The sequence below is a fragment of the Zonotrichia leucophrys genome, chromosome 26, assembly GCF_028769735.1.
Source record: "Zonotrichia leucophrys gambelii isolate GWCS_2022_RI chromosome 26, RI_Zleu_2.0, whole genome shotgun sequence".
In the NCBI taxonomy this organism is placed as follows: Eukaryota; Metazoa; Chordata; class Aves; order Passeriformes; family Passerellidae; genus Zonotrichia; species Zonotrichia leucophrys.
The window spans coordinates 2,135,552-2,156,153 of NC_088195.1; the positions used below are offsets into that span (position 1 = coordinate 2,135,552).

Below are 20,602 nucleotides of genomic sequence, written 5' to 3' on the forward strand. Positions count from 1 at the left end.
TGCCCCATCCAAGGGCTCCTCAGGGATGGTGAGGGGATGTGTCCCCCCAGCCCGGTGCCCTAAGGGGTGGTTCGGTGTCAGGACCCCGGTGTCACCTCCCCTGTGCCCTGCACTGTCCCCTCACTTCTTGTGGGTTTGGGATGTGACAGGTGAGAGGCTCTCCCAGCCCTGCCTGTCCTCACTGAGGGCCTCTCCTGCTCCTCTGTGGGGTCACCAAGGATTTTGGGGCTGGGGAGAGGGTGGCCCTGATCCATGTGCACAGAAGGGAGTTTTGGGATCTTTAAATTCCCATTTGGATTGTGTTGGGCTGAAGGAAAGCAAGTTTTTAGGGGGATGAGAAATGAGGGGATGCAGGGCTGGACCTGGCACTGTGGTGGCTGATGTGGCTTCATGGGGTCTTGCTGGATTTTGGGAAGTCCAGTGGGAATCCTGCTGGATTTGGGCACTGGGCCTGCATCCCAGACTGATGGGACACAGGTGCCAGGCCTGTATCATGGCATGATGGGACACAGGTGCTGGTCCTCATCCCAAACTGATGGGACACAGGTACCAAACCTTTATCCTGTCCCACTGGGACACAGAAACTGGTTCTGCATTCCATCCTGATGGGACACAGGTGTTGGACCTTCAGCCACACCTGATGGGGCACTGGTACCAAACCTGACCCATTGGGACGCAGGTTCTGGTTCTGCATCCCAACCCACCAGGACATGGGTACCAAACCTGCAGCCCAGCCTGGTGGGAAGCAGGTTCTGGATCTGCATCCTGACCTGATGGGACACAGGCATTGGACCTGCATCCCAACCTAATGGGGCTTTGGTACCAGACCTTCATCTTGACACATTGGGACGTGGATACCAGACCTGCATCCCCACCTGATGGGACACAGGTGCTGGATCTGCATCCTGAGCTAATGGGACACAATTGTTGGATTTACAACCCCACCTGATGGGGCAGGGGTACCAGACCTGCATCCTGACCCATTGGGACACAAGTTCTGGATCTGCATCCCAACCTGATGGGGTTTGGGTACCAAACCTTCATCCTGACCCACTGGGATGTGGATACCAGACCTGCATCCCAGTCTAACGGACATGGGTACCAAACCTTCATCCTGGCTCAGTGGGACACAGGTACCAAACCTGCATCCCCACCTGATGGGACACAGGTGGTCGATCTGCATCCTGGCCCACTGGGACCAGATCTGCATCCCAATCTAATGGGACATGGGTACCAAACCTTCATCCTGACCCACTGGGACATGGATACCAAACCTGTATCCCAATCTAATGGGATATGGATACCAAACCTTCATCCTGACCCACTGGGACATGGATACCAAACCTGTATCCCAATCTAATGGGATATGGGTACCAAACTTTCATCATGGCTCAGTGGGATGTGGATACCAAACCTGCATCCCCACCTGATGGGACACAGGTGATGAACCTTCATGCTGGCCCACAGGCTGCTCCATCACCCCAGCAGTGATCCAGAGACCACCAGCACCCACCGAGGGGCTGTCCCCGGGTCCCCACGTGTGGTGGCTCCGGAGCAGCGAGGTGGGAGCCCCGTGCTCCACGTCACTATTTAATTAGACGTCCCTGATTAACAAAACTTGGCGTTAGGCTTCCTCCTGCCCTCATCTTTCCTGGCTCCGAATCAATGGCTTTGATATGCTAATTAGGGAGTAATTTAATTTCAAAAGGCCGCAATTAACAAGGGTGTTGTGGACATGCTGTAGTTAAGCGGCGTAATCTAATTTGCATTAGTAACAAGCAGGGACTAATTAGAAGCTTAATTAGACACTTAGACGGCTCTTGTGTTTACTTTCTTAATGAGATGGAGTGGGGTTCCTTTTTTTTTTTAATCTTTTCAAGAGCACAGCGAGGGAAGCAGGGATGGAGCAGGATGGGGCAGCCGGGCACGTGCTCCAGGATGGAGCAGCAGCCCCGCGGTGCCAACACCGGCCTGGCCACCTCCAGCCAGTCCCACACCCACTCTGGCAGGGGTTTCGTGTTCCTGGAAGCTTGGAAGGGAGTGGGAGAGGTGCCAGGCAGGTATTGGTGTCTCTGGGAATGTGTGGGATCTCCTGTGGGGTTGGCTGCACTTGGGGCAGCTCTGGAGAGCAAAGGATGCTCCGGAGGTGACAGGTTCTGGAGAGGCAGGTGGGGCTTGCCAGGAGCACAGGAACCATCCCAGGGTTTCCCACATTGGAGTCCTCACAATTCCAGGTGCTCTCCAGCTCTCTGATCCAAGGATCCCCCATTTTTGGGGGGCAGGAGAACCTCGCTGTGGTTCTCAGCGAAGGCTCCTCACTGCCTGCCCATCCCTGGTGCCCACGAGTGTAGCTGGGCTGAGCTGGCACCGAGACAGGTGAGGAGAGCCACGGGGTGAAGGTGAAGCACCAGAGGTTGGCTCTTCCCAAAGAAGTTGCTGGGAGCGAGATGAAAGTGGGAGATGAAAGTGCCCAGAGGTGAGATCCCATTAAAGCAGTGCCTGGGCTTAGCCGGTCCCTGGTTCCTTAAATATCTTCTAATTTACAGTAATGCTCCGGATTCCTCTCAGCTCCCCCAGACTTTTATTTTAATCCCCTTTCCACATTTCCATGTGTTTATGTGTTAATTAAAGGGTAAAAAGCCACTCTTGGAGCAATCCTGGGCTGCTGCTTCTCTTCCAGCGAAGCCTTTTAGGATTAGCAGCCGCTTCCTAAAGCCTGGCGGTGCCGGAGCAGGACGGGCAGGTTGCTCAACTTTCTGTAGCTGGGAGCAGATCCAGGGCCTTGGATCCAGCTTTCCTGAGTCCTCTTCTCCTTCCAGCTGTGCAGAGGAGCATCCTGCAGATTTCTGAGGGCTTTGGGGGGTTTGCTGGGTCTGTGCTCCTTTGGGATCCTCCGGTACCCAGGGCCTGCTCCCCTCCGTGTCCTGTCCAGGCTGGAGAAGGGAGGAAGGCTCTGAAATACTGCTTTGGGACTGGGATAACTCTGAAATCCTGCTTTGGGACTGGGATGTGGTGGGAAGGGTGGAAACAGCCTCTGGAACCTCTCAGTGTCAGTTTGTGTGTCACCTGTGCTGCCCCAGCTCGTACAAAGTTTTCCCAGTGGTATTAAATCCTCATCCCTCCCTCGTGGGTAATGGTTTAGGAGCTCTTGGAGTTTGTGGCTGGGGACACTCAGGGCAGGGTAACCCACAGTGGTGGGGATGGAGGCTCAAGGACAGGGACAGCAGGGTGGAGGTGACACTGGGTCCGTGCATGGCCCACGAAGGGCAGCCCAAAATTACGGAGCTGTCGAGGATAATGAAAAATAGGGAAAGCTGCTGAAATTGGTGTTGGGGCAGTGGTTTCTGAGGAGCTCGTGGTGTGGCTGAGCTGTTCCAGCAGGTCCTGGAGGCTGGGAAGTGCCACTGAATTTTCTGACCTTGGAACAGGTGGAGCAGTGGCATCGCTTGGATCAGGTCTGGATGGGCCAAAATTCCTTGTGAGTTTTTTTAGGGGGGGAAATCACTGCTTCACCTGCTCTTGCTGCTCCTAAAATCCCACATCCATTGCTTTGAGCCCGTGGTTTTGGTCACCTCCAAGTTCATCCTTCCCTTCTGGAGGGCTCGGTGGCAGTGCCAGGCTCCTGGCATGGCACACTCATGGTGTTCCCATGGGAATTGTGGCACACACGGTGGGAGCCGCATCCCCAGCCCCTCCCTCCCAGGGAAGCTCCGGGCATCCATCAGCCCGTTAATTGCGCTAATTAGAGAGTGCGGAGGTGTTAATTGGAAAACGCTGGGATCGTGCCTGTTTGCGGGAGGGATGGATGTCAATAAAGCGGGATTGATGGCTGGGATGGAGCGTGCTCCGCGCAGGTTAGCGGCGAGTCGGGGGATGTCAAGGAAATGTTACTGCTCAGATGAAGCAATTGTTAATTAAAAGCCGCGGTAATTAATACACCCTCGTTGCCATATGGTCCTGCCGAAGGCAGGGGGATTCGTTGCTCCGTTTGTAATTCTCCGTTTCCTTCCCTTTGTCCTGCGGAAGGTGCGTGGTTGGATAAAAGGGGGGAACAAAAAACGCGGAGCGGTGGTTCAGCGAGTCTGAAATGGTAATTAATGGTAATTAACGATCCATTTGTGCAGCTTCTGTTGCTGTTGCCGTTGGAGGGGGCTCCTCCCTCCCCTTTTAAGCAAACCCACCCTTTCCCTCTGGATGTGGGTGTTGTTGGATCTTCCCGCTGACTGTCTGGGCTCCGTCCCTGCCGCTGTGCCTGGGGGAAGGTGTGATCCTGCCGAGCCCCTCTGCACGCCGAGGAGGAGAATCCCTGCAACACTGCTGGTGTTTGAACTGCGAGGGATGAGCAGCAGCAGCGGGGATGCTGCGGATCCCCCCCGGCTCTGTGCAGGGCTGCACGTGTGCTCTGGCATCGCTCAGCCCAGCTCTGCTCTTCCCACTCATCCCAGATCCGTCCTGGCTGGAAAAGTGCTTGTTCCTAATTTAAATCCACTTTATAACCTCGCAGACACCGGCTTCGTTTTTAGTTTTGCTTTTTCTTTTAAGGTTTTGCGAAACTTTTTATAGGAATGGAAATATTGCCATTATTATGATGATGACTTTCTTTTATGACTTCCCTCGCAGCGTTGTTGGGATCCCAGACACTGCAGCATCCCAGAGGGGTTTGGGAACGGGAAGTGGAGTTTTACAGGACTTGGAGAGGGAGCTCAGCTGGCCCGGTGCCCCCAGCTCCGGGAATCACCCTGGCTGCAGGAATCTGCTCCAGCATCCCGCCTCTGGCAGGGGCTGGAACCACCAGAGCGAGCCCACGGCTCCTCCACCAGCAGAGATTTCCTCCTAATTCCCAACAGTTAAACTCCAGTTTATGCCCGAAGCCAGGAAAGTTTTATATCCTTTCCAAAACTGTCTTTATTTCTTTTTTTTTTTTTTCCCCTTTTTTAATACTTCCTGTTGTAACTCTGGATATTCCTGTTCTCCATGTAAAAGTCAAATCCCTGCTGGAATCCTGATGAGTTTCTGACCCTGGTGATGCCGTTTGAGGGTCGGACATGAAGCGTTCCCCGTGGGGCCTCGTGGATTTCAGAGGGAAAACGGGAATAGGAACAGCAATAATTTCCTATTTCTGAACTTGAAATCCTTGAAATTCAAAGTGGGGAAGGAAATAATGTAGTTTTAAGGAAAAAGTGAGGGGGTTTATTCCAGATTTTTGCTGCTAAGGTTGGAGCGGCTTCCCATCGTTGTGAAGCTGCTCCAACCAAACCCGAATCTCAATAATCCCCTTAACCTTGAGCTGTCCCACAGCCACCGGTGTGTCACCCCCAGAGCCCTGGGACAGTGGGAGGGAGCCAGGAGCTCCCCTTGGGAATGGATGTCACTCATATCCCCTGCGGAAATGACTTTTGAAATGCAGATAATCTCCAACATGCAAATGAGCAGCTCGCTGCTCCCTGTTTAATATGAATGATCAGCCCCTGAATAGCGATTATTACACGCCACATTTCAGCAATTATGTTGTTCCTGGTTTGTCTCGCTGCCTTTTGGGGTGTGGAGGGGGGAAATAGGGAAGAAAAGAGGGTGGAAAGAGAAAGGGGGGTGGTGTTTTTTTCATCCCATCCCTCTGGTTTTGTTCCCGTCTTGTTCCAAACTCCGCGAGCGGCGGTGGGTGAGCGCTGAGCCCGTGCTGGTGGGATGGAGGGGTGTGGAAACAAAACTGCTTTTCCATGGAGGAAAACAAGTGTTGGGAAGGAGGGAGAGACCCTCACTGCTGGGTGGATTCTGTGCTGCCGGTTTAGTGTGTCAGGGATGGATGTGGCAGAGAGCAGTGCTGGGTGTGCTGGTCCCGTTTCCTCCAGTGCCAGCCCAAATCCAGGAGTTTCTCCTAGAAAAAGGCACCCTCAGCTTCACAACCACCAACCTGCCACTCACCCGAGCCCACTGAGCAAAAACTGGGAGAAGGGAAGGATTTTCCAGTCTTGATTTTGCTGGGCTCTCGTTCCCACATCCCTGCTGTGCCGTTCCTCTGGGTTTCCTCAGCCTGGCACCTCCTGCCAGGTGGTTTTTCCAGCTGGGAAGTGGTGGTTTGCTGGGAGATGAAGCACTTGGAGGGAATGTTGTGACTTTGTTAGGATTTTCAGGGTGGAATATGAGGTGCAGGCTCTCTGTGTCTCGCTGCGGCTTCGGGTGTGCTCTTACCATGAAATTTGGGGAAAACAGATTCCTGGAGCTCTGTGTCTTGCTGGGGCTTCAGGTGTGCTCTCACCATGAAATATTTTGGGATTTGAGGAAAACAAACGGATTCCTGGAGCTCAGTGCCTTGCACCAGGCTCAGGGAAAGCTGGAATCGTGGATTTTCCTAAGGACTGGGTTGCACTTGCTTTGCCTAGGGACATGCACCGTGTTTGCAGCAGCTCCACGTTTATTTTTTGGGGTGCGAACCGAACACAACTAAAACCCAACACAATTTGACACCCATCCCACCGGGATCTCAGCCCCCGTTCTCAGGCTCTTCTCTCCCCTCTCCAGGTCCTGCTAGCGAGTCATGATGGTTGAATCTGCCTCGGAGACGATCCGCTCCACGCCCTCGGCGCAGAACGGGGTGAGCAGCCTGAGCAATCAGCCCGATGCCGGCGGCGGGGGCGGCAGCGGGGGCGGCCCCGGGGGCGGCGGCCGCGACGGAGCCGCCGGAGCCGAGGCCAACGGAGAGATGAGCCCCGTGGAGCTCCTGCACTTCCAGCAGCAGCAGGTAATGCAGGCTGACCTGTTCCTTCAAGCCCCGCTTGCACAGGCAGCGGGGTTCTGCAAGGATGCGGTTTGGGGATGACATCGGGTTTTGCAGTGATTTGTGCTCGGAGTTGGGTTGCACCAGGTTTGGTCATTTGTGGTTGAGCTGCCCCAAAAATTCGTGGTTGAGGTGCCCCAGAAATCAGGTTTGGCCATTCGTGGTGGAGGTGCCCCTGCTTGCACAGGCAGCGGGGTTCTGCAAGGATGTGGTTTGGGGACGACATCGGGTTTTGCCGTGATTTGTGCTTGGGGTTGGGTTGTACCAGGTTTGGCCATTTGTGGTTGAGCTGCCCCAAAAATTAAGGGTTTGTCCTTGTCCTACATTCCTTGGGAAGCAGAGCCCATCCATCCAAACCTGCTGGTTTTTTCCTGCCTGCTCTGCCCCCCATCAATCCGCGGGGCTGAGTCACCAAAAACCTTGGCTGTAACACCAGGAGCGGGTCCTGCCTGAGCGGATTTTGGTTTTCCAGGATCTGCTTTCCCATTCCCAGCACTCCTGGACATTGAACCTCACCCACAGGACACGTGTGACAGTGACATGTGTGTGCAGCAGCTCTGGATGTGCCCCTGGGGTAGCCCCTGCCACACACGTGTCCCCTCTCAGCCCTGAGGACGTGCCTGCAGCTTACCTTTCCAAACAAACTTTGGCAAAAAAGCATCAATTTCCCTGCTCAGCTACTAAATAAGGCAATGATCCCTCTCCTCGTACGGAGATCGCCTCCCTGAGCCATAAATTCCAGCGTGAAAGCTGTAAAAAATTGCTGTGTCTGATACTTTAGTAGGGAGTGCTGTAAATCCATTACCTGGATAACAGGCGTTCCGCACGCCGCTAAGCCCCTGTTCCCCGCATCCAAAGGGTAATCATGCGTGTAATGCTGCTGCCAGTGCCCCTCTGAGGAGCTCCCTGCTCTCCCTCCTGGAATTCCAGCGGATAACGGGAGATCCGTGTGTCCCCCCCAGCCAAAAAGATCAAATCGTGGCTGTGAAAGGGGGGATCTCCTCCAGAAAATCGGGATTTTCGTCCTTGTGGATTCTCCTGGTTCATGCTGATGTTTCAGTTCACCCCTGTGTTGTTTCTCCTGGTGGGAAGCTGGCTGGTATGTAGGATTATTAAAGCAGAGAGTTTGGTGTCACTTGGATTTTTTTTTTTTTCCCAAAAACACCAAGTGACACCTCCAGCGACAGCACCTGGGGAAGGAAGGGGGAGAACCCATCCCGAGGATTATCCATCTTCCTGCTTCAGGGAGCAGGCTGAGCACCAGCTGGGGTCAGGAATAAATGTCCCCACAGCGGAGTTTTGGACAATTAGGTGCTTGATGGAGGTTTTGCTCCATCCCTGGGAGCACCCAGCGTTCTCCCGGGTTTTTGGATGGCTGGGCTGCTCCGTGTGCTCACTCCCTCACCCTGCAATGGCAGCACTCCATCCTGATTCTCACTGAGCTTTGTGAAATCCCTCCAAGAAACCTTGGGAAGCCTGCAGGGGTGGGAGTTTCATCCTGGTGAGCCCAAAGCTCTGTGTCTGTGGGGATTTCTGTGCCCACATTCCATTTTTGGCCTTTTCCAGTGCCTGTCACCTCGCTGTTTTTACAAGTGTCAGGCCAGACAGGTCTTGGCAGGGAATTTTTGGGTTAAAGCTGCTCTCCAAGGGTGCTGCCTGGAGGTGGGTGGGATGTTGAGGCCATGGGGGTGTTTGTGGGGTGCTCAGGGATCTTGTTTTGGGGTGTCCCTGGAGCAAGGATTGCTGAGGTGGGGTCACCCAGCTCTCAACATCCCTCCATCCATCCATCCATCCATCCATCCATCCATCCATCCATCCATCCATCCATCCATCCCTCCCAATCCACGCCACTTCCCAGAGATCCTGGAAGGGGAGAGCAGGGTGGAAAGGGCATCCCCTCTCCTTCCTCCCCTTCCTCCCTCCTCCTCCTCCTCTCCCTCCCTCTCCCCAGCCCGGGGAGGTTAAATCCCTGCATTTCAATGCTCAGGACGGGGCTGAAAAGCCTCAATAGCTCCCGGCAGCTTTGTGCAGGGGCTGGCCGAGGGGAGAGGTCACCCGGGGGCACCGGGGGCAGCCCCTGGCCCGGCACCCCTCCCCTGTCCCGGCTGTTGCTGTGGGAACGGGGAGGGACCTCCCAAAGGGATCTGCCAGCTTTCCTTCCCTTCCCTTTTTCCTGGGAAAGGAGAAGGAAAAAGGGAGAAGGAAAAGGGAGAAGGAGAAGGAAGAAGGAAAGGAAAGGAAAGGAAAGGAAAGGAAAGGAAAGGAAAGGAAAGGAAAGGAAAGGAAAGGAAAGGAAAGGAAAGGAAAGGAAAGGAAAGGAAAGGAAAGGAAAGGAAAGGAAAGGAAAGGAAAGGAAAGGAAAGGAAAGGGGAAAGGAAAGGGGAAAGGAAAGGGGAAAGGAAAGGGGAAAGGAAAGGGGAAAGGAAAGGGGAAAGGAAAGGGGAAAGGAAAGGGGAAAGAAAAGGGGAAAGGAAAGGGGAAAGGAAAGGGGAAAGGAAAGGGGAAAGGAAAGGGGAAAGGAAAGGGGAAAGGAAAGGGGAAAGGAAAGGGGAAAGGAAAGGGGAAAGGAAAGGGGAAAGGAAAGGGGAAAGGAAAGGGGAAAGGAAAGGGGAAAGGAAAGGGAAGGAAAAGGGGAAAGGAAAGGGGAAAGGAAAGGGGAAAGGAAAGGGGAAGGAAAGGGAAAGGAAAGGGGAAAGGAAAGGGGAGAGGAAAGGGGAGAGGAAAGGAAAGGAAAGGGGAGAGGAAAGGGGAGAGGAAAGGAAAGGAAAGGGGAGAGGAAAGGGGAAAGGAAAGGAAAGGAAAGGGGAAAGGAAAGGGAAAGGAAAGGGGAAAGGAAAGGGGAAAGGAAAGGGAAGGGGAAAGGAAAGGGGAAAGGAAAGGGGAAAGGAAAGGGGAAAGGAAAGGGGAAAGGAAAGGGAAAGGAAAGGGGAAAGGAAAGGGGAAAGGAAAGGGGAAAGGAAAGGGGAAAGGAAAGGGAGAAAGGAAAGGAAAGGAAAGGAAAGGAAAGGAAAGGAAAGGGAAAGGAAAGGAAAGGAAAGGGGAAAGGAAAGGGGAAAGGAAAGGGAAAGGAAAGGGAAAGGAAAGGGAAAGGAAAGGAGGAAGAGGAAAGGAAAGGAAAGGGGAAAGGAAAGGAAAGGGGAAAGGAAAGGAAAGGGGAAAGGAAAGGAAAGGGGAAAGGAAAGGAAAGGGGAAAGGAAAGGAAAGGGGAAAGGAAAAGGAAAGGAGAAAGTAAAAGAGACATGGGGTAATGGGGCTGGCACATCCCTATGATGGGGGATCCTCTGGATTTTTAGGAGTGGGCATAAAGCACTGCTCAGCCACAATTTGGGGTTTTCCTGGGTGGTTTTTTTGCTGAATTGCTGCAAAGAATTCCAGCTTTTAGCCAGCAGCTGGTGTTTGAATCCATGGGGTGCAGAGAGATGGGGTCACTGCAGGTTTGGGGTGCAGGGAATGGAGGGAAAGGATGGAAAAAATCCTTGCAGACACGGCAGATTTCCGCATGGATAATGCAAATTGTGTAAACCTCGTGGAGCAGCGATGTCCTGGGACAAGCAAGGGGACAATCCCTGAGTCTGGCACCCCACAGGAGCTCCTTGCAGCTCTAAATCCATGGAAAAGGAGCCAGCTGGAAAATCCAGTTGCTCTGGTGTTGTTTTATGGTGCAAAAAATACCCAAAAAATTGCAGCTTGCTGCAGACAGACGTCAAAGAAACAGGGAAGAATAAACAAAAATAAGACTTGTTTTGGAGAAGGAGCAAACGGGACTTTTTTGGGAGTTGGGGAAGGGTGTGGAGGGGGAGGAGAGGCACTTTGCTGCCCTGGGAGAGATACCATTCCATAAAACATGTGATCACATCTCAAATATATTGTGTAATCCTCTATTATTAGGGTATTTAAGATAAAAACGAGGCCGGAGCACTTAAGCGAAACTCATCTCTCTCTTCACTTCCCTGATTCATATTTAATATTTCACTGAGGACAAATGCAGGAGCAGTTTTTTCTTTTTTTCCCTCCTTTTCCCTCCTTTTTTCCCTCCTTTTCCCTCCTTTTTTCCTCCTTTTCCCCTATTTTTTTTCCCATTTTTTCCCCTTTTTCTCCCCTTTTTCCCCTCCTTTTTCTCCAATTTTTCTGCCTTTTCCCCCCTTCTCCCCCATTTCCCTCATTTTCCCTCCTTTTTTCCCCTTTTTTTCCACAGGATGGGATTGTCAGGAAGGTGTTCCTTGTCCTCTTAATTACTGGGGCTGGGTTTAACCTCTTGCCTGTGAGGACTGAGGAGTCAGGAGCAGAGGAATAAAATCCAGGAGCATTGGAACAGGGCAGAACAGCTGGGGCTGGGCCACAGACACAGAGCTGGGTGTAAAAAGGGAATTTTTTTTTTTCATTTTCCTGTGAGGAATTGTGTCATTTTTTGTTCATTTGGATCTCTTGGAGCCATTTGGTTCTGGTTAAGCGAGGCCAGGGCTGGGCTGGTGGAAGTGCTCCTCAATATGGCATCATTTACTGTTAATATCCAGCTAAAAATATCCCTGTGTGTTGTTTTAATGGCTCTAATTCTGGAATGTGACGATGTCATTTTTATGAGGTTAGTGTAAAAAATCTTCCTTTTTTTTTTTTTTACCAATTTTTTTCATCCCTTCCCAACCTCTCTCCACTCTCCACCCAAAAGGATCAGAGGGAAAAGGGAAGATAAAAATCCCCTTCTTCCTTCATTCCATGCAAAGTTCTTGCTTTAATGGAAATTTTCAGGTGTTTTTATTCTTTTTGGAAGGTAAAACACCATATAAAGCTCTGATCCAGGTGGAAAATCCCTCAGATGGTTTTGGGCAGCTCTTCCCAGCTGGAATTAAAAACTCCATCCTCATGAAGTGAAATATCTGGTAATTGAGGCACTTCCAAATACCCCAAGCAAGATTTTCCTTTGTCCTGGGATTATTTTGTGTTGATTTTCTTTGGGGGGAGGCTGTGGCTCCTCCTTTTCTAATGACCATGGATGTCTCCATGCTGTCCAAACTTTTTTTTTTGAGCTCTTGACCCATTTCTTCCCAATTAGGCCTCGGAGAGGCTCTGCTGGGGCAGGTTTTGAGGAGGAAAAGGCAAGGATGAGGATTAATCCCACATTAATCCAAGGTGTGGTGTGAGGCAGCTCTCCCTGGCCTATTCCAGGGCTGGAGCCAGGTTTGGGTTTTTTGGTTTTTTTTTGTTTTGTTTTTGGGTTTTGGGGTTTTTTTTGGTGTTTTTTTGGGTCGGTTTTTTGATTTTTTTGTTTTGTTTGTGGTTTTTTTATTTGTTTTTGTTTGTTTTTTGTTTTTTGTTTTGTTTTCTGGTCATTTGGTGATCAGAGGGAGTTTGACACAAGGAATTCATTCCAAATTCTGGCTGGTGTGCTGATGGATAACACCAGGATAACACCCTGGATATGTGTTGATTTTTATTTATAAATCATTTTCCCTCTGGTTCACAGAGGTAAAATCCCATCTACTCCCACAGAGAAACTCTCCCTTCTGCTTCCCACCTCCTCAGCCCCATGGAAAGGCTCTGACTGATGGAAATCTTCATCTTTAGCATCAAGGCTGCTCCTCCAGCCTTGTTTGGGCAACAAATGCAGCTGACAGGTGGCTCTGCCTCCTGAAATTCCATCCTGGGTGCTCCACATGCTCTGTCCAGGTTTCCATCCCTGTCTGAGGGACCTTGTAGCAGGTTTTATCCCTGTCTGAGGGACCTGCAGCAGGTTCCATCCCTGTTTGAGGGACCTGCAGCAGGTTCCATCCCTGTTTGAGGGATATTGCAGCAGGTTTTATCCCTGTTTAAAGGACCTGCAGCAGGTTCCATCTCTGTTTGAGGGATACTGCAGCAGGTTCCATCCCTGTCTGCAGCTGAGCCCAGCTCAGGATGGAGAGGGGACAGAGGCAATGGAGGGAGGGGGCAGCTCCGGGCGCTCGCCAGAGAGGCCCCTGTGTGCAATTGTGAGGCCATGTCGGGTTTTTTTTCCCTGTAAATCTTTGTAATTTCGTGCTTCAGAGCACACCAAAGTGAGGGAGCCAGCGGGAAGTGAATTAAATTCCCCCCTGAGAGGCGGCGCGGTGGGGCCGAGCCGCCACCCCGGGCCAGCCAGGCCTTGGGAAGAGAAATTTGAACTTTGGGAAGAGAAATTTCAGGAGAAATCCTGTGCAGCACTTTTTGTGTGCTGGAGAAGTTTTGTGCAGCACTTTTTGTGTGCTGGAGTTCTGTTCCTGAGGCTTTTCTCCCTTTATTTTTCATCCTTGCTGCGCTGATTTTTGCTAGGCCGGGGCAGGGCCCTGCCCTCACTGGGTCTCCTCTGTGAGGTGGTGCTTGCAAAAATGGCAGGAATTGCACATGGAAAAGCCAAATCCATGGAAAACTGTGCTAAAAGACACTTGGAAAAGCAGCTAAAGCTCGGGGATTTGCTGTGGGGATGTGGGATGCAGCTCCAGCACCCATCCTGGTGGGAGCCTCGGGCCTGAGCTGCCATCAAGTGGATTCCTCCACCTTGGCTTTTAACTGGAATTACTGTTTTCATTTCTAAAAGTAATTAAAATATCAGACCTTGAGCTGTCATAACTGTCACAGGGTTTTTGTGCTCGCATTACCGATGTACATCTATCTCTGGTAATAACAGGGAAAATAAAATGCCCTGGAGAAAAAAGAAAACATTGGGGCTGAGGCAGCTTCAGGATCAGGACCATGGGATTTTTCCATCAGTGATTCCCAGCGGTGATTTGTGGTGTTTGTCCTCCAGGATCTGAGTTTTGACTTGTTTGGATAAAGGAAGTTTGGGAGTTATTGCTCAGTGGCCATGGGGCAGCTCTGGGTGCACAATCCTAGGACACAACTCTGGTAAATTCACCACAGGAATAGGAAATTAGGATCCATTTACTTATAAAATCCCTCAAGTTTTGATTTTCTTGGGGCTCTCTAGTTCGTGGGATGATGACAAACACAGGCCAAGGGTGCCCAGTGCTGTGTCTGGAGTGTTTGGTTTGAGTCTCCTGCTATGAAATTGTAATTTTTTTATAAAGTAAACCTGGGTGTGTTAAACCCTCTGCTCTCAGCCTCCAACTGGAAATTCCCTCTCATTTTCCACATGTCCTTGTAGTGCCTGTCCAGCAGCACAGAGTGGGTCAGGTGGATTTTCCACCCAAAGATGTGGCACAGCTGGGGCACCCTGTGCTCATCCCAAGAGTTCCCTTGTGCACAGGAGCACAGGGAGGACCTGAAATGGGACCTAAAATGCAGGGAATGACTTTTCATGGGCGCTCCATTTGAGGAAGGGCTCTGGGTTAGGGTTTTGTGGGTGCTCCTTGGTTTGGATCAACAGGTGAGGCATGTGCTGAGCTGTGAGTGGATTTGTGGGGGAAAGAAGGAGGGAGATTTTTCAAAAACGTGCCCAAAAAAACCCCACAAGGAAGGAAAAGAATCCTTGTAAAGCAGAAATAAGGAGCAAACAGGTCTGGGAGCACTGGGTTGTTTTCCTCAGAGCTTTACTCCTTTTCCTGGCTCCCAAGCTCTTTTTCTCAGCTCACGCTTGCTCCTCTCCTCATGTCTTCACAGGATTTTCCTAATTTCTCATTTTCTCCAGCTGCCCACGGTGATGGGCATGGCTCTCTTGTACCTACCTGTGTTTTTCACAAGTGCATTTTACCTATTTCTAGTGTTTTTTCACTATTTTTGTGGGATTCCCAGTGGGATTTTTGTGAGATTCCCTGTAAAAACTTGAAGAACTCATCACTTTTTCTAGGCAAAGCCCCCTAAAAACAATCAGGTTTCAAGGTGGTCACTTGTGTGGGTTGCTGGGCACCTCTTGGATCACCATCACTCAGACAAATTCCTGAATTGATTCAGGCTGGAATCCTGCACTTGGCTTCACCTAAACCTGGCTGGAACTTTCTGCCACAAAATCCAGTTAATAAAATTAAATACCCACGGTGGCTTTGGGCACAGAGGACAGCTGTGGTGCTGGTGGCTGTGAAATAAATCAACCAGGGGACAGATCTCTGAGTGGCTGTGTCAGAGCTGGGGTTTGGGAATGATCCTTGTGAGGTGGGAATGCTGGAGCTGGTGGGGATTTTTGGGAGAGGACAGGATTGTTTGTCCCCTTGGGAACTGGGAGAGTGCTGGTCTCTAATGGGATGTACTGGTGGGGATTTTTGGGAGAGGTTCCCCATGGGAACTGGGAAGGTGCTGGTCTCTAATGGGATGTACTGGTGGGGATTTTTGGGAGAGGGCAGGATTGTTTGTCCCCTTTGGAACTGGGAAGGTGCTGGTCTCTAATGGGATGGACTGGTGGGGGTTTTTGGGAGAGGACAGAATTGACTGTCCCCATGGGAACTGGGAAGGTGCTGGTCTCTAATGGGATGTACTGGTGGGGATTTTTGGGAGAGGACAGGATTGTTTGTCCCCATGGGAACTGGGAAGGTGCTGGTCTCTAATGGGATGTACTGGTGGGGATTTTTGGGAGAGGTTCCCCATGGGAACTGGGAAGGTGCTGGTCTCTAATGGGATGTACTGGTGGGGATTTTTGGGAGAGGTTTCCCATGGGAACTGGGAAGGTGCTGGTCTCTAATGGGATGTACTGGTGGGGATTTTTGGGAGAGGTTCCCCATGGGAACTGGGAAGGTGCTGGTCTCTAATGGGATGTACTGGTGGGGATTTTTGGGAGAGGTTCCCCATGGGAACTGGGAAGGTGCTGGTCTCTAATGGGATGTACTGGTGTGGCAGGAGGGAGCACTGGGGAGCGCTGCCCTCTCTGTGCATCAAACCCATCCCGTGAGGGAAATCCATGGAGAAGGAGCCAGAGCTGGAGGAGGAGGAGGAGGAGGAGGAGGGAGCCTTGCTCATGCCCACCCCTGTGTCTCTCTTGCAGGCTCTGCAGGTGGCTCGGCAGTTCCTGCTGCAGCAGGCCACGGGGCTCAGCTCCCCCAGCAGCAACGAGGGCAAGCAGCCAGCGGTGCAGGTGAGCCCCAATGTCCCCTGTCACCCCCTCCTGGGGACAGCACAAACCCCTGTCACCTCATGGCTGGAGCACTCCAGGAGTTTAATCCTCTGGGAACCTCCAGAAGTTTCTTGGGAGGTTTATCTGTGTGTGGGAATGGCTGGGGAGGGGAGGTCACTGTGTGTCACCACTTTTTGGGGCAGTGTTTTGGAGACAGAGTTTCCCAGGGTTGGAGCATCCCAGGATTGATGCTGGGTGCTGTGAGGGTGGCACAGGGCTGGAAAAGGGAACAATCTTTTGGGCTGGAGCCAGGGCAGGTCCTCCAGGATGGGACAGAGGCCCAGCTGGGATATGGGGATTTGTGGCACTGGCAGGAAAATGGGCTTTGGGTCGGCACATCCTGCTCCTGTAGGGATGGGGCACCTCCCTTTGCTCCCCTTCTCTGCCAGAGGAAAAGGGCAGAAAATGGGCAGGAGAGGGGTGAAATCTGGAGAGAGGGAGAGGCAGGGAGAAGCAAGGCCCAGGCGATGGGAAGTGACAATTTAAATAGCTGTGCGGAGGGGCTCTCCCTTCAGGCTAATTAAATTTATCGGAGAACAGCAGGTTACCTTATTAGAGCCACGTGGGTTTAATTAACAAAGGAAAGTAATTAGCACAAGCGCTCTCGGAGCTGGAGGTCCTGCCTGTGCCAGGCTGAGCCGGGTGGCAGCAGGAGCCAGGCTGGGATGGGCAATCCCTGGATCCTCTGTGCCAGGGCATGGCTGAGCCATCCAGCAGCAAATCCCAGAGCTGCCAAGGGGTCAGGAGAGCCCAGAACCCCCCGGGCTGGGAAACAGCAGCTGGGTGGGAGCAGTGGGAATTAGTCAGGGCTCCTACGGCACAAACAGGCGGCTTTTTCCAGCGGTGCCGGCAGGAAGGAAATGCAGTCACTGCATGGAAAATGTCTGCAGAGGACAAAGGCGGCGAGGGTGAAGTCAGATTCCGGTAACCGGCGCCTCGCTCCCCTCCGTGGGTGTGTGTCCCTGCACTCCTCCTCCTCCTCCTCCTGCTGCTGCTCCTTATCCCTCCTTGCTCTCCCTGCTATTCCCGGCTGGATGCAGCCGAACATCCCGCGCTGCTCCCCAGCCTCCCCTCCCTGCTGCCCATCTGGCCAGCGGCTTTCGCCGGAGCAAACTGGATCTCCTTCTTCTCCCTCCCTCCCTCCCCTCCTCCCTTTTTTCTCTCTCCGTGTTGCAAAAAGGACTTGTGAAAGTTGTAGACGTGAGTCAGAAATAGCTCATAACTCAGCAGCGCCCGGCAGTGCCTCCCCCCGCGGCCCCGCCGGCAGCTGGAGCGGGATCTGACCGAGGGGAGATAGGGGATTAAGCAGACTCCTTTGAAAGGAAGTTTATCTAAGGCACCGTGGTGTGGATGAGACTGGCCAGGACGGCTGCAAGAGGAGGAGGAGGAGGAGGAGGAAGGCTGGGTCCCAGCACAGCCCTCCTTGGCTTGGAGGCAGCAGGAAGCGAAGCAGGGTGGGGATGTTTGAGAATTGGGGTGTCCTTGGGGTTGCTGCCTGTGGATGGGCAGCCCCACAAGTTTGGGAAGGGATTTCCACATGCATGGGGAATTTTGTCTCCCCTCAGCTCTGTGCCAGATGGTTCCTGGCCCCCAGTCCTGGGGGAATGAGCAGGAGGGTCCCAGTGCTGGCAGGGAGACCCCCGTGCTTGCCCACACTATGCACTCTCCTTGTCACCCCGCTGATGGGGACGGGACAGTTTTGGGGCACCAAGCCAGCAGGATTAATGACATTCCTGACAGCCTGAGCTTAAAAACAAGCAGGGAGCTGCTGGGCTCAGCAGCATCTTGGATTGGGGTTTGTTTTGGAGTAGGGACCCTCTTCCCACAGATGCCATGAGGTGTGTGTGGACAGTCTCATGTTGTCGCTCCAGTTACAGCTGCAGGAAAGGGGAAAAAAAAAACCAAAACCCCATCTCTGGGTGTTCTAAAACATTTAAAACTAAGTTTATTTCTTTACAACTTTAAAACTCTTGAAAACTTGGTGGGCACTGACAAAATGTTGCTTTTGGGAGCTTTTGGTGTTGCAGGGCATTGTCATCCTGGGATGGTGGGAGCAGCAGATCCCCCTGGGATCCAGGAAAACCCAGAAGGTGCTGGAAAAGCAGCACCCCAGTGCTGGCTTGGAGGCACCTGGGAATGATGGGGTGCCCTCTTTGAGTGCCCTCAGAGCTGCCTCTGCTGGGATCAAGTGGCTGGGAAGAGAGAGGGGCTGGAGGGCACCCGGGGAAGGGAGGAGAGAGGAGTTTGGAGCAAACTGCGGGAAATTGCTTTTCTTTTGTCTGCTGCAGCGGGGAGGGCAGCAGAGCGGAAAAGTGTATTTTGTTGATTTGAAACTTGAGTGAAATGGGTAATGAAGACAGATCAATACCAGCCCTTCTGCGTTCCCTCTCTGGGAAAAAAAAAAAAATCCAGCAGCAGCAGCAGCCTGTCCGTCCGTCTGGGCTCGCACCGAGGTTTTTCCATTTGAACTTGGAGCATCCCTGTCTGTCCCTGCTCCATCCCAAAGCCCCCAGCTCTGCCAGCCCGGTGCCACTGCCACCATCCCGCTCTGGGATTGGCGTTTTGGGTTCACAGAGGAGCAAAGTCACTTTAATCCCTGTAGAATCATCGGTGTGAGAGCTGTGCCAGCAGCCCGTGCTCACGGAGGGGATGTAGGGACCCTGCCCTGGTGGTGCTGGGGGACAGGGCTGGCTGAGGAGGGGGCTCCGTGCTGTCACTTGTGCTGCCACTGTCCCCAAGCGGGGACTGGAGCCCAGCCAGGTGTGATTGGGGCCTCCCCAGCAGGAAGGCTGCGCTAACGAGGATGTGCTAATGAGGATGCTCTAACGAGGATACGCATTGGGCTGAACATGCCGGGCATTGATTCCTCCTTTTCTTCACAGGAAGCTGAACATCAGGGCCTGGTGTCCTCCTCGCTGGTGTCCCCCCACCTGCTCACCCTGCTGCCACCCCACCCAGGGCACTCACTTGGTGCTGGGGCTGTTCAGAGTGTTCCTAAAATTGCTCCTAAAACCACCCACAGCCTCAAAACCCAGCCTGGCACGTGGGGCTGAGCTTCATTTCTCCTCTGACCCTGGGCAGATTTCAGTGCATTGTCTCATGCCAGCCTGGTGAGGTCTGGCGGTGGCACAGCAGCGTTTGGGTGGCCCTGTGCCACCCGTCAGGGTTTATAAGCCATGGCTGGGGTCACCTCAGTGTCAGTGGCATCACTGCCTGGCACTGGGAGCACTCCCAGACTGTCTGAGCCAGCTGGATCTTGGAGCTCACCCAGGGATGCTGAGTGCAGGAAGGGAGGCCAGGATGTGCCAGGAAGGTTGGGTTGCTCTGGTCCTGTGAGAATTGGGTGCTCTGGGGTGGGATTTGCTCATCCCCTGCCCTTAAAACAGCACAACTTGAAGCTGCTTTTGGTGGTTGTTCCCTCCCTTCTGTTCCCAGTCTCCTCAATTTGTTTCTGTTTGGTTTGGATTTGAAAAGAGTGGTTAAAATTAGAAAAAACAGCACAAACATGTTCCCTGCTGTTTCTAACTGGGAGTTAAACCCCAAGATTGGATCAGAGCAGGGATGTGCATCCCTGAGCTCTGTGGAAAACCAGGAGAGAGAGAGGGGTGCTCATCCCTGTGATCCCAGAGCCAGCAGGGATGGGGGGCCGAGGTCTGGGCTGTGTGGTTGAGGCGTGGAGCAGGAGCTGCCCCTTCCCGTAGTGGCAGTGATGCGTTGGCCCTTGGGGACACGGTGGCTCCTGCAGTGACCTCCCAGCCCGGGTGACAGCAGAGCAGGGATGTTTGGATGCTGATGGATGTCCCCAGGCCGTGCCAAGGCAGCTGTCCCCAGGGTCAGGAGGGCACTGTCCCTCTGATGACAGCACCGTGGCACTGCAAGCCAAGGCTGCCGGGCTGTGGCTTCCCCCGCTCTGCCTTGTGCCTGCGAGTTCAACCCGCTTCCCGTAAAAACAACCCAAAAAAATCCAGGAAAAATTTCTCAACAGCCTCGCTCCCCATCCTGCCTCGTTCCACACGGCCAAGTCCTGCTTCCCTCAGCTGGCTTTGGCTCAGGGAGGGAATATTCCCTGGAATACCTGCCTGCTTTTCCACCCACTGCCTCTGGCACGGGGATTCCAGCCGGGCCCGCCTGGAAAAGCAGCCCCTGGAGATGCTGCTGGCCGGCCCGAGCAGCGCCGGCTGTTTCTGGGAGCAGCCAGAGCTGTTAGTAAGCACTTTCTGCGGGGTGGCAGCCGGCCAAGGCGTGAGTCAAACCCTTCCTGACTCGGTGTCTGGCAGATGCCAGCTCGTGACGCGTCGGGCTGGTCCCCAGCCACTGCTGCTGCTGCCGGGACCTGCTTCCCCAGGGATGTGCTGGCTGCAGGGACATTTCCTGGCTGCTCCTGTGCCTGGGGGTGGGGGCAGCTGGGTGGCACTCACCCCTCATCTGGGTGGCACTCACCCCTCACAGCCCCTGTGCTGCTCTGGTGTCCTGGGCTGGTGGCAGCTGGGTGGCACTCACCCCTCATCTGGGTGGCACTCACCCCTCACAGCCCCTGTGCTGCTCTGGTGTCCTGGGCTGGTGGCAGCTGGGTGGCACTCACCCCTCAGCTGGGTGGCACTCACCTCTCACAGCCCCTGTGCTGCTCCTGTGCCTGGGGGTGGGGGCAGCTGGGTGGCACTCACCCCTCATCTGGGTGGCACTCACCTCTCACAGCCCCTGTGCTGCTCTGGTGTCCTGGGATGGTGGCAGCTGGGTGGCACTCACCCCTTATCTGGGTGGCACTCACCCCTCACAGCCCCTGTGCTGCTCTGCTGTCCTGGGATGGTGGCAGCTGG

At 53.3% G+C, this 20,602-nt stretch overlaps 1 protein-coding gene across 4 annotated transcripts in view; it reads left to right on the forward strand.

The window, feature by feature from the left end:
• The window catches only part of FOXP4 (forkhead box P4), a 61,208-nt gene that overhangs the window by 12,909 nt on the left and 27,697 nt on the right, over positions 1-20,602 (forward strand). For all 4 annotated transcript variants that reach the window (XM_064733101.1, XM_064733104.1, XM_064733103.1 and 1 more), the window contains exons 2-3: positions 6,520-6,739; positions 15,657-15,746. In XM_064733101.1, coding sequence (XP_064589171.1) covers positions 6,536-6,739; positions 15,657-15,746 — 294 coding nt within the window. In that variant the 5' untranslated portion in view covers positions 6,520-6,535. The remainder of the gene's footprint in view (positions 1-6,519; positions 6,740-15,656; positions 15,747-20,602) is intronic.